General features: G+C 41.6%; 1 protein-coding gene across 8 annotated transcripts in view; it reads left to right on the forward strand.

Annotated features, from left to right (window-relative positions):
• Positions 1-13,613, forward strand: part of TMCC3 (transmembrane and coiled-coil domain family 3) — a 140,412-nt gene extending 126,799 nt beyond the window's left edge. For 7 of the 8 annotated variants that reach the window (XM_040557380.1, XM_040557396.1, XM_040557401.1 and 4 more), the window contains 3 exons: positions 3,270-4,168; positions 5,677-5,812; positions 8,082-13,613. In XM_040557380.1, coding sequence (XP_040413314.1) covers positions 3,270-4,168; positions 5,677-5,812; positions 8,082-8,384 — 1,338 coding nt within the window. In that variant the 3' untranslated portion in view covers positions 8,385-13,613. Of the gene's footprint in view, positions 1-1,104; positions 1,122-3,269; positions 4,169-5,676; positions 5,813-8,081 lie in introns of those variants that run through there. The other variant, XM_040557418.1, reaches the window with a different exon arrangement.
• The last annotated feature ends 4,365 nt before the right edge of the window (positions 13,614-17,978 follow it).

The raw sequence follows: 17,978 nt of genomic DNA on the forward strand, positions 1-17,978 counted from the left end.
CAAAAATGAGATCCTACTAATGAGGTGTCTTTCATATGAAATGCATATGGTCTATGATATTAAATCATATAAATCTCATATATATATATATATATATATATATATATATTGAAAAGGGATACAAATCATATATATATATATGATTTGTATCCCTTTTCAATAAGCCTGCGGCTTAATATTAATCGTTTTAATCAAATTGGTGAAGTGCAGAGCTAAGGCTACAGCACTGGTTTAATCCTTGGAATAGACTCCTAGTCTTAAATGCCACCGTTAAAACAATATTCTCTAGAAGAAATTGTCAAATCTGGAGCTGTTCAGTTTGCATTTTTCAAGTGTCCATTTATCTCAGAGGTTGGTGAATGTGAACTTTTACGTTACCTGCTTTTTGTCACTGCCAGAATCCTGGCTCTGCCAAGGACCCTTTCCCAGCAGCGATGCTGCGGTTGGGAAGGAAGAGGCAGACTGTTCCGGCTTCGTAGATTTACACAGAAAAGGGTTAGCCAGGAAGGTTTTTGGTGTTAGACCTTGAATAATTTACTGTGATACCACAATAAATTAGTATTGTGGTTTTGTTGTCTTGTGTTTTTTTACTAGCTACTTGTGCAAGGTTTGCTGAAATGCCTTTATTTCTGAAGCAGATATTGCTGGCTGGGGCCAGTTTGGTATCCTGCATTCTTTCCTTACAGATAAATTTGTGAAAAAAGGCACAGAAGAAAAAGGAGACTTACAGACTTTCAGGCAGTTGTAGGCTGTTGCTTTAATGAGTGCAGTAGCAAAAAAAACAACCAACCCAAAACCAAGAAACCTAAACAAGCAAAAAAGAACCCCTGTAGTCCTCTATAATCCTCAGTAATATAAGGATAAGAATATAAAGTAGGAACAGAGATGATCTTGCCTCTGAAATGTTCAGGTAGAGATCCAATTTGTGGCTGTGTTTGTAACCCACCTCAATGGTTCTCGTGATCAGTCTGTGCGTGATGCATGCACAGTATAACAGTACTAACTAATGTAACTAACTAACATGACATAACAGTAGGATGCCGTGTCTGGCTCCTGAGGCTGTATTTTAAGAGGAGTGGAAGAATACTGGCAAGAATTCCCAGGAGGACCACCAAAACGGTGTAAGATTGGGAAAAGAAGTCTTACAGCAATGTTTAATGATGTCTTTTATGTTCTTAATCAAGGAAAAAAATTGAATGGTGATGACTGGACAGGTATGTGTGCAGGTCTTGCTGCAAGGAGATCTACAGTACTACAGACAATAGCAAACACTGTGGTTGGAAGTCGACCTTTGAATGTAGTATGTCAGGCCTTCTGGAGCAATGAGTAGCTAAACATTTGGACAGCATTTCACAAATGCATCTTTAAAAGATATGCTTTAATAAAGCTTCTGTCCTGTTTCTGCTTCTTGTCTCACTCAAGCAACTGTATTCGATCCCCCTGGTGTTAAAACTCTGAAAACCCGTCATAGCCAGAAGTGTGTTAAGCAGTCTCTCTAGATGTGATGTTGCAGCAGCTTTAATGAAATGTACCTTCTTTGTCATGGAGGCTAGCGTGAGATGGTAGAGATGAAACCATTCTGGTTAGGTCAGTCTTGTCTCATGGATCCTCTGTGGCTCTGGCTTTATAGGAGGAAATACTCTGTATGTTTTGTATCAGACCATCTTGTCTGTCTTCTGAGAAGGGTGAATAATCTGTTGTGCTGATGATGTGTCCAGGTTGCCTAATTGTTTTTGCTAGCTCTCTTTTGCTAAGAGCATTATTAAGGTGTATGGATCCTACACTTAAGTGAATGCATTTTTTCCCCGAGTTCCTTTCAGCAAAACCCACTCAATTAATTTGGCATTAAAACAGACTTAGTCACAGCAGATCGAGTTGTTAGGCAACTTCATCAAGTGTGGAAAGTCAAATATGGGCCAGTTCTTTCTCTGTGCTCTCTGCACTAAAAACTAGCAGCTGCTTCCTACTGAAGTATACAGTAATCTTCCAGGATCATTCAGCTAGGTATGCGAAATGTGATGAATTTGAATCATAGATGGCTTGGGTTGGAAGGGACCTTGAAGACCACCCAGTTCCAACCCCCTGCCATGGACAGGGACACCTCCCACCAGACCAGGCTGCCCAAGGCCCCATCCAGCCTGGCCTTGAGCACCTCCAGGGATGGGGCATCCACTACTTCTCTGGGCAGCCTGTGCCAGTGCCTCACCACCCTCTGAGTGAAGAATTTCCTCCTAACATCCAATCTAAATCTCCACTCTTTTTTAGTTTAAAATCATTCCCCCTTGTATGCTGTCATTATTTGACTGAGCAAAAAGTTACTCTCCTTTTTTTTCCTCTTCTCCAGGCTGAACAGCCCCAGCTCTCTCAGCCTTTCTTTGTAGGAGAGGTGCTCCAGCCCTCTGATCTTCGTGGCCCTCCTCTGGACCCGCTCTAACAGCCCCACATCCTTCTTGTGCTGGGGGCCCCAGCCCTGGACGCAGCACTCCAAGTGGGGCCTCGCAAGGGCAGAGCAGAGGGGGACAATCACCTCCCTCCCCTGCTGGCCACTCCTCTGTTGATGCAGCCCAGGCTGCAGTTGGCCTTCTGGGCTGCAAGCACACACTGCTGGCTCATGTCAAAACCTTTCATCCACCAGAACCCCCAAGTCTCTCTTCTGCAGGGCTGCTCTCAAGGAGTTCTCCTCCCAGTCTGTACTCACCTCTGGGATTGCCCCAGCCCAGGTGCAGCACCTTGCACTTGGCCTTGTTGAACACCATTAGATTCACGTGGGTCTACATCTCAAGCTAGGAGCGTGTATCAGAAACAGATTTGAACCTGGTAAAATATACTGTTCCGTACATTACTGCCATATAATGAAAAGTCTGTTTGCAACTTTATTGGTATTTGACCATTTCTAAGAGAACAATGGTGATTATCAGCTGTGAACTCTTTGAAACTCTTCATAGTAATGAAAAAATATGTAGGAACGCTTTCTAACTAGGCATTGTTCTGATTTTGTAACTGTAAGTGACTATGATTACCTGCATAATTTTCACTATTATTAGTCTTGCTGCTTTTTTTTTTTGAGAGACAGGTAGTTCCCTCATCTGTTTATCAACCCAGGGAAGTTGAGAAAAATGCTCCTTAATTTCAAAGAAAGGCTCATTCTATTTTGCTACAATAACCTACCTTATATACTGTATTTGTTATAATTATGTGCAGTAATGGAAATTGAAAGCTGGATTTCAAAAATAAAACTCAATTTCTCTCTCTCTTTTCTGTCTCCTCAGGTGGAAAGACATGACATGAATACTCTCAGTTTGCCACTTAACATTCGCCGCGGAGGCTCTGACACCAATCTCAACTTTGATGTACCAGATGGGGTCCTAGAGTTTCACAAAGTCAAACTCAGTGCAGATAGCTTGAAACAGAAAATCCTCAAGGTTACTGAACAAATCAAAGTTGAACAAACAGCTCGAGATGGAAATGTGGCTGAGTATTTGAAACTGGTAAACAGTGCAGACAAGCAACAGGCTGGGCGCATCAAACAAGTCTTTGAGAAAAAGAACCAGAAATCCGCCCACTCCATTGCTCAGCTGCAGAAGAAATTAGAACAGTATCACAAAAAATTGAAGGATATTGAACAAAATGGATCTTCCAAAAGCACTAAGGATACTTCCAAAGATAGCTTGAAGGATATTCAGCACGGAAAGCCTCGTACCTCCGGGCATGGACCAGAGAGCAGCAAGTCGGGTGTGCCGGGTGTATCCTTGACACCACCGGTCTTTGTTTTCAGCAAGTCAAGAGAGTTCGCAAATCTGATCCGAAACAAATTTGGTAGTGCAGACAACATTGCTCATCTCAAAAACAGCCTGGATGAATTTCGGCCAGAATCGAGTTCTAGAACCTATGGGGGCAGTGCCACCATTGTTGCCAAACCCAAATACGTTAGCGATGATGAATGCTCAAGTGGGACCTCTGGCTCAGCAGACAGTAATGGGAACACTTCATTTGGTCCTGCTGTGGCAGGCTCCCTGGACAGCCAAGGAAAGCTCTCCATGATTTTGGAGGAACTAAGGGAAATCAAGGAAACACAGTCCCAATTAGCTGATGATATCGAGAATTTAAAAACACAATTTAAAAGAGACTATGGCTTTATTTCTCAAATGTTGCAGGAGGAAAGATATAGGTATTTTCTTTTAAGTGTTCTCTTGAAATGACTTATGGGCATATGAGCATTTGGAAAATGTAAATGTGTGTGTGTGTGTGAGAGAGAGAGATAGAGACACTTTAGAAGCAAAAGGAAAAAATAATTCCAACCGGTATCTGGTACCAAAATGTTACACCTTCCAATAACTGAACATCTATGCATAGCATTGTCACATCATTTGATAAGAAATATTAGCCCTCTGCCTTCAGACTAAGGCCTGTCAGAACACTCCGTCATCTGATACCATAGTGGCATACTGTGAATACTGCATAGAGGAGGTGCCAGTTGTTTTGTAGGTGGTGGAAGGAGTCTGATCTGTAACGACTTGAAAATGGCAATCAGTCTGCGGTGTAACAGCTGCCTTACAGCTGCTAAGTACATCCCTAGTCCTGGGTACCTTGTGCAAATACTTCTTGGACACGTTGCTGTCTAGTGGATGCAATGTCACAGCGTACCCTGGTGCAGTGTAATTTTCAGTTGCTGTAGCACAACTTTGTCTTGCATTTCTTACTTGTAATTAATTCCTTTATCATCCACTGTGGAAAGTGAGACGTTATGCAGGGGGGTTTGCACCTGTTGTACCTACATGCCATTTGTCCTATCACTTGTTAAAGTAAGCATTGATTCTTGAAGTCTCTACTACACTAATGGGCAAAACCTCAGTATGAAACAATATTTAGTGTTTTCCTTGTTTACAGATGCTGAAATACAGGAAAGGCTGGATGTCAGATGGTAACATGAGGGAGGAAAGAACAGAGTAAATGTCCTATTGCTCTGAAGACTTGGTTCCATGACAAGGCAGTGGCCTTTTCTGACAGCTCACTTCCTAAGGTGTCAGGCCTCCTGCCACCATTTCCACAGCTAGACAATCTTGCCTCCATCGTTTTTGTGCCAAATGCAGCATTTCCCTATTTGCCTGCTAAATCAAATTACGAACTGACCCAAAAAAAAGGGGAAAAAAATTAGTTTTCTGGTGGTTTAGTTGAACTGGTTGACCATATAGACATGTGCCAGAATGGGCTGTCTGTGATTGGCAGGACCTTGCGGTTGTGTGTGAGAGGGGATCCAGGGAAATGTTCATTTCCTTTCACTACTGGTGAGTTGTTAACTGGATCAAGTTTGCCCATGAAACCATATTTTCTTGACTGAGTGAAGAGTGAGAAATGGAAAAATGTGAATTGGAGACCTTTAACCATTGGTTTATAGTTCATATAATTCACCAATGATATACAAATATTTGCTCTGTGGGTGTATATATAATATATACCCACTGCCAGGAAGGAACATTCAGAAAAGGATTTGAGTTTGTTGAATAAATGCTTATGGAATGTTTCCAGTATTTCTAATGATTTCTCTACTGCTTGGTAATGCCAGTCAGATGAATCCATAGTACGCTGAGAAGTTGCCTTTTAAAGTGTGTAATTGTTTTCATGACCTAGCATCACTGAAATAGAAAGCACTAAATTTAGACCTTTTTTCCTGAAAAGATACGAAAGATTGGAAGACCAGTTAAATGACCTCACTGATCTTCATCAACATGAGACAGCAAACTTGAAACAAGAGCTAGCCAGCATAGAGGAAAAAGTGGCGTATCAAGCATATGAGCGATCACGAGATGTTCAGGTACTTTTTTATGCTTATCAAACTTGTAACACTTGCTATAAATCGTGTACTGTAAAAATATTGTACTGTAAAACACTTGCAGCTTCCCATGTCTTTGCATATAAAAATGTGGGGAGACACTTAAGCCCATGTTTCTGTTTTCTGTGGTAAAACTCGAGCACCTTTAAATCAGTGACAGTCTCCATTTGTTTCGATAGACCCAGAATTTTATCTGCTGCAATTGATGATAAAATCTAGGCAGATTTGTGGATGAAGAATGGACTGTGTTATAATCTCTTGCACCAGAGGAAGAAGGATTTGAATCTATTAAGTGTCCTAACAGAATCCTCTTGCTCAGACTTTCCCCAGTATGTAGTTGTATCCCATGACAAGGTTTACTCTAAATTGTGTTTAAGGTAAAAAGTGTGAGAGAGACTTCAAACAGATGGTTTATAGTCATATCTGTCTTCAGGCAAAAGCCAGTAATGTCTACAAGTTTGTCCTGAACAGCAGGTAGTTATGTACTTCGATATTTATGTACAATATAAGCATCAGTATAACGCATAATGTTTCTACCCAAAATCTGAGGAAGTGGTGAACATATTGTTTTGCCATACCTTTGGGTTTACATTCACTAATGACTGAGGAATGCTCAATGGCTCTCATCTTCTTGGCTCAGATGGTAAATGAAAACTTTCCATCCAGTACATCCCTGTGCTCGCATTTCTAACCGTAGAGAGCAGAGGCAGCAGGCCAGTAGCAGGAAGATCAGACCCTTTCCTGGCTGGTATGAGGGTTAGGAAACCCCTGGGAATAGTGAGAAATGGATGATATTGAACCTAAGCATATCAGAGCTTCCTTTGTAGGTTTAAAGAGATCTCAAGTAAGTAAAGGACTCCTTTCTGTGTAGGCATCTTGAGGATGTAAATAAAGAATGAGACCTGAGCTTTCCAGTAGATGGGCTGTGAAATGTTTAACTCATTAGCTAAACCCTGAGGGGACAGTCAGCACTTCAGTTTGTTTTAAAAGTCTCTCAGTTGATACAGGCTTGCTTCTTTTATCTCTCTACAGTTGGGCCTGTTTAATCTTATCTAATTTGGGGTTTGGCAAATAAGCTAAGATACAGAAAAAGCATTCAAGTTGTGGATATTTCATGTAACAACCGAACTTTGGAGCACTCAGACCTTAAGGGTTGGGCAGATGAGTTTTAAAACACTGGCTGGTCATGTGGTAAACCAAAACCATGGAGAACTGGTCCAGCCGAAGAAAGCTAATAACTCTTTGTGCAGTGTTTTTGTTTGTTTTTACATAAATACTGTATTGAAGCACTTTACTGTGTGATCAGGAGAAAATCCCTGCCAACCCAATGAAAATGACTGGAGGTGCTCCATCTCCTGAAAGTAGCCTTACATGGTGTCACCAATGGTGCCCAAGTCACAACTCAAGCACAAAGTGGCATTTTGGCAAGTTAGTGAATTCAGCAGCTATTCAGAATTTGGCAGTTAATGAATTCACCCTTCCATGTGAAGGTTTGAGTGTGGGGTTAGTGATTCAGGCACCATTTTACAAAGACCACTTTGAGCTTGCCCTCGAGCAGAAGAGGAAGGCCTGCTTTCTTTGAACAAACCGTGAAGTGGAACGTATCGTGAGAGAGAGGGAATGCCTTACAGGCACCTCCGCAGGCGTCTCCACTGCATGCTGCCTGCTTGGGGTGCAGGTGAATGAGCCTGCACGCTGACAGAGCAAGGCATCAGCAGGACACTGAGAGCTCAGGCCCCGCGCTGTGGCTTTCAGAACAAAAGTATTGTAGACCAGAGAGGTGGTGTAAACCAAATGGTACATGTTGCACGGTAGATTTAATTAGTATCACAGCGAGTCATTACTGTAATGATTTCTGTAGTGTATACAAAGAAACCAACTTCGGTGCTGTTTTAATGCAAGGGAAGTTGCCACGGCAACAGCTTTCCCAGTATTTTATCTCATCAGTATGTGCAGGAAACATTATCTATCGTGAACATTACAGCTATGATACTTTTTTTTTTGAAGCATGAAAAATGGAAATACTACATTTTGGACGGTGTTGTCAGACTTAATTATGCCTGGGCAGGCAGTGATGCATACAAGTAGATAAATATGTGCATTTATTTTTAAAAGAGTTGGTGGTTCATTGAAGTTTGAGGAGTCTAAAATAAACTACACTTTCTAATCTTAATGATGGATGGTCCTGCTGCTAAAACAGGAAGTGTTGTGTGGAAATACATCTGCCCTGATTCTTGTTTTCTATCTCCAGGAAGCCTTGGAATCGTGCCAGACCCGTGTTTCGAAGCTGGAGCTTCATCAGCAAGAACAGCAGGCACAGCAATCCGAAACAGTTAATGCCAAAGTGCTCCTGGGGAAATGTATAAATGTTATCTTGGCCTTCATGACTGTCATCTTAGTGTGTGTTTCTACTATTGCAAAGTTCATTGCTCCTATGATGAAGAGCCGTTTTCATATCATCTGCACTTTTTTCGCAGTGACGCTGCTGGCAATATTTTGTAAGAACTGGGATCATATCATTTGCGCCATAGAAAGGATGATTATACCAAGATGAAGCTGCTGGTCTGGCTGTTCTGTTTTTCTTTTCCTCCCTATTTTCAAGTGCTGTGTATATACGAGTTTTTGTCAGTTTAAATGTGCAGACTGCATGAAGAAGGCTACAAAGACTCTTGGACTTTAAGGGGGTGTAAATACATAAATGCGTACTAGTTGGCAGTCAGTAGTCTGTTCAGTCAGATCGTGTCTAATTGGGTATGTCTGTGATGAACTGCTTGCTTATGTCAGTTTTCTGCCTTAATCCCACTGTTTTTCCACTTTACAAACCTACACCCACAAAAGATGGTAGGATTCTTTGAGAGGGATCCAAGAAACTGTAAGTGTAAGGTGTGCTTTTTATTGGACTGGAGTGCAAGGAGTGTGATGAGGAGGGAGTACATCATGATGTGTATCACCTATATTAGGCAAATTATCGCTTTGAATCCAGCTAGGATGATAACTAGAATTATACAGTCAGATGTATTAATAGTTTCAGATTCTAAATTAATGGGTAACTGTATATGGGGTTTTCAGGACCAGCAAAACTGGATGCTTCTGCTAGTAACCCTTTGCAAGAAGAGTTTATTGTTCAAAAGTTAGACCACTGATGACTAGTGACCACAGTTAGCAGTTGTTCTATCCTGGCACTGTTCCTTATCACACTCAAGGAAAACGTAAGTGCAGCATAAAGCTTCCAAAGATGAAAACTGAATTGAATGACAAGATCTCCAGGCCACTTCAAAAGGGAGCAAAGGAGCAAGTAACTGGTGGGTGTGTTGTCACGCAGACCAGAGTGCTCGCTTGCTTCAAGCATTGCAACCTGCAAGGAGGAGGAGGAGTTAAACACAAAGGCAACACTTAAGTTAACCTTTATTAGCACTGAATTGTTGGGATTCTCTAACAGAATGGAAAGCAGATAGGTGGTGGGACTCTGGGTACGGTGGAATTTTTTATGTCAGATTAAAGCATGCAGAAGTATGAGGGAACACATCCTTAGGGGAGCAGGGAGTTAAACTTCTGTAAATATACAAACACTGTGCAGACTCTCTTGACAAACATTCCTGAAATAATGTATTAGCATACACTACCACTACTAGGAGAATAGGTGGTCTTGTTTTCCTACTAGAACTTATTTTAAGAACTGCAGAAAAAAATCCCTGAAGTCCTCTGCTTGGCTCTCAGTCATGATGTGAAACAATCTTTAATAAAAGAAATAAATGAGAATTCTCCTCCACTCTGTATTAAATGGAAAAAAAAAGTCTCTCTCGTTATTTGGGGTTCAATGTTACTTTTAAATTAACTGTCATGATGGATTATTTTTTTTTATTTGTAGTATTTGTTAAGCTGGTTTTACAGGAAGGGGAAAGGGGATTATTTGATGTGGGGGGGTTGCTTTTTTTTTTTTTAATTGCAATAGTTGGTGTAGGGATTCAGAAATCCTTTATACTGAGGAAGGGGAATAGGGAGGGGAGGCAAGGGAAGAACTTTTGACCTTTTACCACTATTGGATTAACAGTGACTACAGTTACCTTTTGTGGCTTCAGGGACTGAAGAAAGGACAGAATTAACTGCGTAAATAATTATATGACTCAGCATTTAGAAAATTAAATTAAAACACTGTAAAGGTCATTAAAGAATTATGTGTGCACTGCAGCTTTGAACACAGAGATCAGGAAGGATTGTGCCTGGCCTGCAGGCACCGGAAGGCGATCAGCTCAGGCACACCCTTGTTATCCTGACCCAGCACTGCCCCATCTTCGGAGGAAGGTGGAGGGGAAGGCAAAAGTCCTGCTGCAAGTGGTATCATGGGATAAAGCCCAAACTCACCAGTAGCCTTTTCCGTGGCTGTGTCAGGAAGAATTATTGTATAGATACGTTCTTTTCTTCCTTAATCTTTTTTTTCTCCTCTCTGTCTTTACCCCCTGTATTCCTAGTATCCTTTGAAGATGGCAATAGCTATTGTAGTATGCTTAACGTTCTCTGTCTTAACTCTTGCATGTGCTCCTGCTGCTGCTTGGTTCAGGAAGACCTTTCTTCCCGTGTGCTTAGCCCGTTTTGGCACTGTGTGCATGCCTAGCAACAGGCCTGCACCCCCACCTTCCCAGTATCTGCACTTGGCCTCCTTTTCTAGCCAGCTGGTAAACTAAGATTCCTTCCCTGATACAACTCTCAAACTTATCCTCACAGGAAAGTCTGTTCCATAATGCTGAAGAGAGTGAAAGGAAAAAAATACACATTTTTTCTGTCCTTCACATCACAAGGAAGGATTTCCCTTGGTTTCTTTATATGCCCTTTAAGTGACCTGAGATCCTCTTGGTCTTTTCTACTGTTTTAATATAATTTGTTCCCATTTTCATTTTTTAAGAGGCATATAATCTCTTTTTAGTTTGTACTTTCCATTTCTTTAGCTAATGAATGCGCTTCTATTCAAATTCAGAGTCCATTGTTTCTAAAGTCTTCTTGCTAAATTCCACCAGCTATTTCACTAATAATCCCTAAGACTGATTTTTTTCCTCATTTCCTGAGGCCACAAGATTTTTTTTATTTAAAAAAAAAAAACACAAACAGTTGTGGGAGTGATCATCAGAAATCCGTGACTCTGTAGTGCTCTCTTGCCATCTTTATTATAATCTCCATTCTTCTACTTTGTTTGCACAGCCCCCTTCTGGTTTGGCCACTCAAGAACGCGCAGTTTGTCTAGCATTTTGTTACGTGGGTTCAGAAGGGTATGCGGGCAAGAAAGGTATGTTAATTTTACTTGAGAAAAGCTCCTTTGCCTGTTGCATGATCAAATGTTTAAAGAGAGAATCCTCACAGTGCTAGTGTACATAGTTAAAAACGTAATGTCAGGTAGTCGTCAATTCTCTTATGTCACAGGAAGTTGGTGTGGTACAGCCTGGGAGCGTGAAGGCTTCTGCTCCAAGGTCATCCTGTTACAATGCCGAAAGATGTCCTCAGTGCAAAATGAAGGTAGAACATAAAATCAATGGGCCTCTGAAAGATTGCTTTCTGCCCTGATAAAATCTGACTGGGTCCAAATTGGAAACAGAAAGGCCTTGCATTTCTGTATTGGCTTTTATCTGGCAGAGGACACAGAGAAAGCTGTAAACTCTGAGTAATGTTACTTATGCAAATTAAACCTTAACTGGTAAATGGGCACAGCACTTCGCTAGGTTATTTTCCATGCTGTATTTAAATCACTGGTTGATATGACATGCATCAAGAAATTAAGATGTGAAGGGCAAAAGCCTGCCTTTGGGTGAAACTACTGTAGTTGTGCACGCAGAAAGGCTGCAGGGCCAGGACCTCCGCCAAGCTCGTTCCCACCTGAAGGGGAGGGAGATCTCCCCTCCTGGCTTCACCCATTTCTTACCTTGTGCTGACACGGGTGTGTGTTGCAGCCTTCCCTGTGTTGCGTTGGCTCACTGGGCTGGCAGAAAACTGAACCAGCGGAAGAGGAGGTAGTTCTCCACCATACCAGAGACTTGAAGGGGCTGAGGGAAAGGTCTCAGATGTGCCAGCGCTGGCAGAGGAAGCAGGGACAAAGAAGATGAGCTGTTTTCCTTTTTTGCTTCAGTGAATCATTAGCTGCCCCTGAAACTGTGCTCTAGGCAGCTTCCCTAGCAGAATGATAGCACAGCTTCAGCACCGAAGGCTCTTCCTACCTTTTGCCTACGTGGAACAGACACAAACAGCAGCAGGACTGGGTAGCGCAGGCTCACTGGCTGTCTCGGTATCCAGCATCAAGAGCAGGCTGATGGCCAGGCCGCTGACTTCAGTATCAGCATCACTTCCACTGCTTGGGCTGCGATTTCACGAGCGTGCCTACCTGGACTGCGGTCAGAACTCTGCTTGCTGTGAACGTATGCTCAGGCCATTCTGAACAGTCGCAAGATCTCTATTAATGAGAACTTTAACTTCTCCATCAATTAACCATGTCTGGTTGGGATAGTGTTTGCTTTTATGGTCTCCTACAACACCTCAGGTGTTGTTCTTAGTATGCTTGTTGCACTTAACTCATCGTGAGCCTCTAAAACACACCCACTCAACCAAAAATTACAAGTGTCTTCTCTGTTTGATACTGCCTGGTAATGAATTATTTCTCTTCTCTTTGTTCTCTCACTAAAAAGTCCTTCAGTTAATATTAATACCTGACCTATTGGCATTTGGCAGCTTTTTTGCTTAGAAGCTTCTGGAGACTTAGTTTCTCATGAAGGTTGGCACAATTTTCCTGATCTCTCCTATCTAGGTCTAAAGCAGGGGTTCCTCTGAAACCTGTGTAATGGCTCCCTCCACTAGCTTTAACTCTAACTCCCTTACTGTTGTACATTGAATTAGTCACTGTCAACACTGAATGAGACCCAGTTTAAATTCCTTCTCATTTCTGGTTTACCTTATGTGCATTGGTACAACTTCCCATTTTGCTACAGTCCTAGGATGTCTCCTTGTTCTGAATTCTGAAAAGAGCCCTGTCAAATATGACTATTTTCTGCTTTAACATCAAAATGCCTGTGTTATGCAGTGCATCTGCACAGGAACGTCACGTGTAGACCTGATATCTGTGCTGTATGAAGGATATTTAAAAGCCAATGTTTTTCTTTGTACAAAATCGTGAATGCTTATCTGGGGACTAGAAAATAATAGATGAACACAACTTGCTCTAGCAAAGATACAAGATCCAGTGACTAGTCTAGTGTCTAGTTGAAGCTAGACAAATCTAATGCAAGTACAAGCTTCAGTTTAGTAATCATAAGGGTTGTGAGCGTATTATTAGCTACAGAATAAACAAGGACTTGAAAATTTTAGGCTAAAGTTGAACGATGTTGTTCAAAGAGGAATCAGTCCAGGCTTATGCCTGATCCAAAGTCAATTGTATAATCACAGGCAGTGCTTTCTGGAGTTGCATTCTATGAACAAGAAACTTTTTTTGGGGTGGGGGTGTTGTAAGATTGTGGTTCATTTAGTTGGCATGGAATTTTGAAAGCCAAACCCATTTCCATCGTGATATAGACATTTTATTTCTGGATTCAGTGGTACAGCAGAAGGTAAACACAGATTAATGTAATTAAACACTTTAATTTGGATAACAGAATTTAATCTCTTCAGAAAGTCCATCTAGGAATAGCAGTCAGACAAGTTTGCTCAACTCTTTATTAATCAAGCAAATATCTGTCAATTGTCTGTTTGTTTCCATTTACCATCATGCCAGAACATGTCCTTTGATTAATTATATTGCTCCCTTTAAAAACAACAATAGATTATAAGATTTGTTTTCAAACAAAGTTTGAATGGTCTCCTTGATGCTGGGTAGAATGCAGGAAAAAGAATCAGACAGTTTCACATTACAGCAATGAAAGACTAGGCAAAAATTAGTTTGAGTTAATGGACTTGTATATTATCCCTGAAAAAGCAAACTGAGTTGATGCTGTATATAAAGACTGCATGAGGACTAGTCAAACTATCTTGTATGACTGATTTGCTGTATGTTTAGCATATGAAGTTACACTGTTGTTGGAAAGTTTTGCACAAAGTCATCTTTCCTTTTTTTTTTCTCCTAGGGAATTTGGGCCTGGTGTAGTATTAAACTGTACCCCAAATTGTCTGTTTTAATTGACTAAAGTTAATTGTCTCAGTGTGTAATCTACAGTGTTTCTCATAGCATACTCATTTTGTGCAGCACTGTGGAAAGATGCAAATACAAATATGTAATTTTTGTATATTTTGTTCTGTAGTCATGACTGCCTTTAAGGTGTCATTAACATTTTTAAAATAAAAATACTTACATTTATTTGATGATGTAAGTTGTTTCTTAAACTTTGTCTTATCACTCTGACCCATACCAGTTTCTCTTTGTCAGTAACAGAGTTATCCAACTGAGAGAAAACCCCAGCTTTAAAATACTGGTAAAACAGGATTCTGCTTTGTTGCAGTTTTGACCAAAATCAGTCATGTGAATTTTATTTACAGCTATGACATAGCAGAACTGCAAACATTAAACGAAGTATCATCACTGCTCTTCTCCAGAGCTTGTGTGAACATGCTATACAAACATTACGTTAGTGTGCCAAGCAGTTGGACTCGCTTTGGATTACTTTTTTTGGAAAACTGAATTAGAAACCAAAGCTGATTTTTTTTACATGATTGTCAGAAATCTTGGTCATGTGCCAAAAAATCGAATATAGGCATACATAATAGCTAACATAGCTGACATAAAGCAAAACATTCGCATTTATTTTTCACAAAACAGAGCTCTTGTCAGCTGGCACCGGCAGCCATTAGAAATGATTTTATTTTTATACCAAGAACAGAGTAGACAGTGCAGTAGCAGCATTTTGCTTTGCACTCATGCTGCCTTTCTTACTTCCCCCTATGGAAGCAAATGGCACACAGCAGCTCCCGTGTCACCTGCAGACAGGTCTTGTCATGCTGAGTTTCACGCAGATGCCTGGAACTCAACTTCTATATTAAGGTTAACTCAATTCGACAAACAGCAGGCTCCCCCTAGCTGCTAATAACATTTGCCCACTTCTGACATGGGCTGCATAACCCCTGCTAACACACTGACAAACCTGACGTTAAAAAGGCATCTGACCCATCATCGGTTCTGAGTTGCTTGTAACTGGTTTTGAAGAGTTCATAATGCACTCTGACAAGTGTTTTCATAGCACTGTCAAATATCCCCAGTTGGAAGGGGCCCGCAAGGACCATCGAGTCCAACTTCTGGCTCCACACAAGGCCACCCAAGAATCAGACCAGATGTCTGAGAGCGTTGTCCAAACTCTTTTGAACTCCCGCAGGCTCCATGCCATGACCACTGCCCTGGCAGTTCCAGCGCCTGACCACCCTCTGGGTGCAGAACCTTTCCCTAACCCCCAGCCTCCCCTGTCCCAGCCCCATGCCGTTCCCTCGGGTCCTGTCACTGTCCCCAGAGAGCAGAGCTCAGCGCCTGCCCCTCCGCTCCCCTCGTGAGGGAGCCGCAGGCCGCCATGAGGCCTCCCCTCAGCCTGCTCTGCTCTGGGCTGAACAAATCCAGGGACCTCAGCCGCTCCTTATACATCTTGTCCTCCAGACCCTTTACCATCTTCATAGCCCTCCTTTGGACACTCTCTAATAGTTTTATGTCCTTTTTATACTGTGGCACCCCAAACTGCACACAGTGCTTGAGGTAAGGCCGCACAGTGCAGAGCAGAGCAGGACAATCCCTTCCCTCGATCGCCTGGCAGTTCTGGGCCAGATGCACCCCAGGGTACGGGGCACTTTTGGCTGCCAGGGCTGAGTGTTTTAGCACCCAGAAAATAGAAAGGCAGAGAGGAAAATACAATGGTAATGCCATAACTTAGCATAGGAAGAGAAGTGTCATGCATAGCCAAGCAGTGGTTTCCATACAGCGTTGACAATCACTGGATGGGACATTTGACAAATGACCCTTACCATCACTGTACACCAAAAACACTTCATGGTGGTGCCCCTAATAAATCCAAGAAGCAAAATTTTACAAACGAACCAGAAACCAGCTGAAGGCACCCAAGACTCCATCTGCTGTTACACTAATCAGTAACTGCAGCTCATTTAGACACATCAAAAATGCCCCGAACTACCTAGGTAGCTGCTGCTATCAGTGCAGCTTAAACTTAGAGATAAATGTTTCCTGAATGCATGGGTGCCATCACTGTACTTGTGCTACTGTGTATTGTGTACAGCAATCAAAAGGTGGGTTTTGCCTGCCATGACAACTAGCATAGAGCTGTTATCGTTGAAAAGAGGTATATCCACATTGTGCCCTCCTAAATTTATATCTGGACTGTTGATGTAGGTGAAAACTCCTTAGTTTTACAAAGTTACCTAGTGGAGCAATGTTGTGTTACTTTTCATGTGCAGCCTACAAGCCAGAGGATCCACCCTCCCCTGCCTTATAACAAGCTTGAAGCAGGCCAGTGCTGAGTTGCTGAAAGAAGCATCGATACTCTTTGGACAAGAACTCTGGGAGCTGAGCTTGCATTCGATGCAGTCATGATGGCTTCAGTTGGTGAGTGAGAGGTTCTACTCACCCATGATGTGTGTGTAAAATTTGGAAAAACTCTTTAGTTGTGGCTAGAATGGAGCCAATCTAATGGAAATGAAAGCGTAGTCAGAACTGAAGCCCATAATATGAGTACAATGTACTTAAATGTGATATCTCTTAGCAGACCAATAAATTCCATCTGCATTTTTTTAATTTTTGTTTTTTAGAATACCATTTTAATAACTTGGTACTCATCTGGGAAACATCCTTTTTTACCATAGCTATAGACATGCGGTCAGAGGGGAAGGAGGCAGACGATCAGTATTGTATAAGCAAGAGTCTATGTACATGCTGAACAGAAAACTAGAGAACACTTCTGTGCAATCACTACTGCATTTAAAAGCAATCTCATCTTCTGATTTTGCAATGCCAAAGTATTGTTTTAGTCAGGCAATTTCCACACAACTAGTTACGGTTTTAGCTCTCCAACACAAACAACATGCTACTTGGATACAAACGTCTCTGCCACAATTGTAAGAGATGATGGTACCATTTGCAGGCTTTCAGGCTCTGCTGACTCAGAGGCTGACGGGGCTTGCACTCCTAGCACTAATCCCCCGTTTGGCCTCTGTCCTGATAGGTTGGATTCAGGTCAAGGTGACAGAAACTAAGCATGGATTATACTACAGGTATGAACAGCAGCATATGTGCATAACAGCAATATCCTTCTCTAAAGATATGCCACTGCGTGACAGAAGATGAGGATTTATCTAATCTAGCAATTATTTTCAGCTTACTCAAGTAAGCCAGAAAGGAAGTCTAAACAAGCCTACAAACTCAACAAGACACTTTCTGACCATACTTAAGTATTATCTATCTTTCTCCAAAGAGTATATCTGCAAACCACTTCTAAATATTTTCCTGGGGTTCCCCACTGATTTAACAGCTCTTTGTATGTTGTTTTCTTTGTGTGAGGATGAAACTGGCTGCTGTGTGAAATGCTGATCTACCCAGAACTAATTTGAGATGACATGTAAAGAAACACAAATAACCTCTAACAGTATCAACCAAACACCTTGACGGTCTCTAAATGAAATCTGTACTTTTACTTGAGCCTCACAGTGCATTTAAATAGTGTATGTTAAAGAGAATTTACTTTTTTGTAAAATAAGCTATTGACATCTGTAGCTGCATGCATTTCTATTCCTATGAAAAACCTGGGTGTTGGGTGATGTTGCCAAGAGGTGAACTTGCTACTGCCTGAATCCAATATGTTATAAGGGTGTTTATTATTCCTGCTTCCTTTAGGCACTGACTTCATTAGCAGAGTCAGACTGACACAAAGAGAAAACAAACACACACCGATATGTGTTTCCCTCTTTCCCCAACAGTTAGTTTTCCTTTCATATTTACTTATTGATCTTTATGTTTCTCATTTGCCTTGTAGTATATAATTTTCATTTTCTAGCAGTTTCTCCCTCTTGTTCTCTAGGCTCATCTCGTCTGACCCTCTTGCCTCTCTGCTGTGTTCCTGAGTCCCATGCTTGCTAGTTCTTCTTCCCTCAACCATCTCCTCTTTGTGCCCTTGGTCTCTTGCTTTCACTCTCTCTT

Source organism: Cygnus olor, chromosome 1, assembly GCF_009769625.2.
Source record: "Cygnus olor isolate bCygOlo1 chromosome 1, bCygOlo1.pri.v2, whole genome shotgun sequence".
NCBI classification, from domain to species: Eukaryota; Metazoa; Chordata; class Aves; order Anseriformes; family Anatidae; genus Cygnus; species Cygnus olor.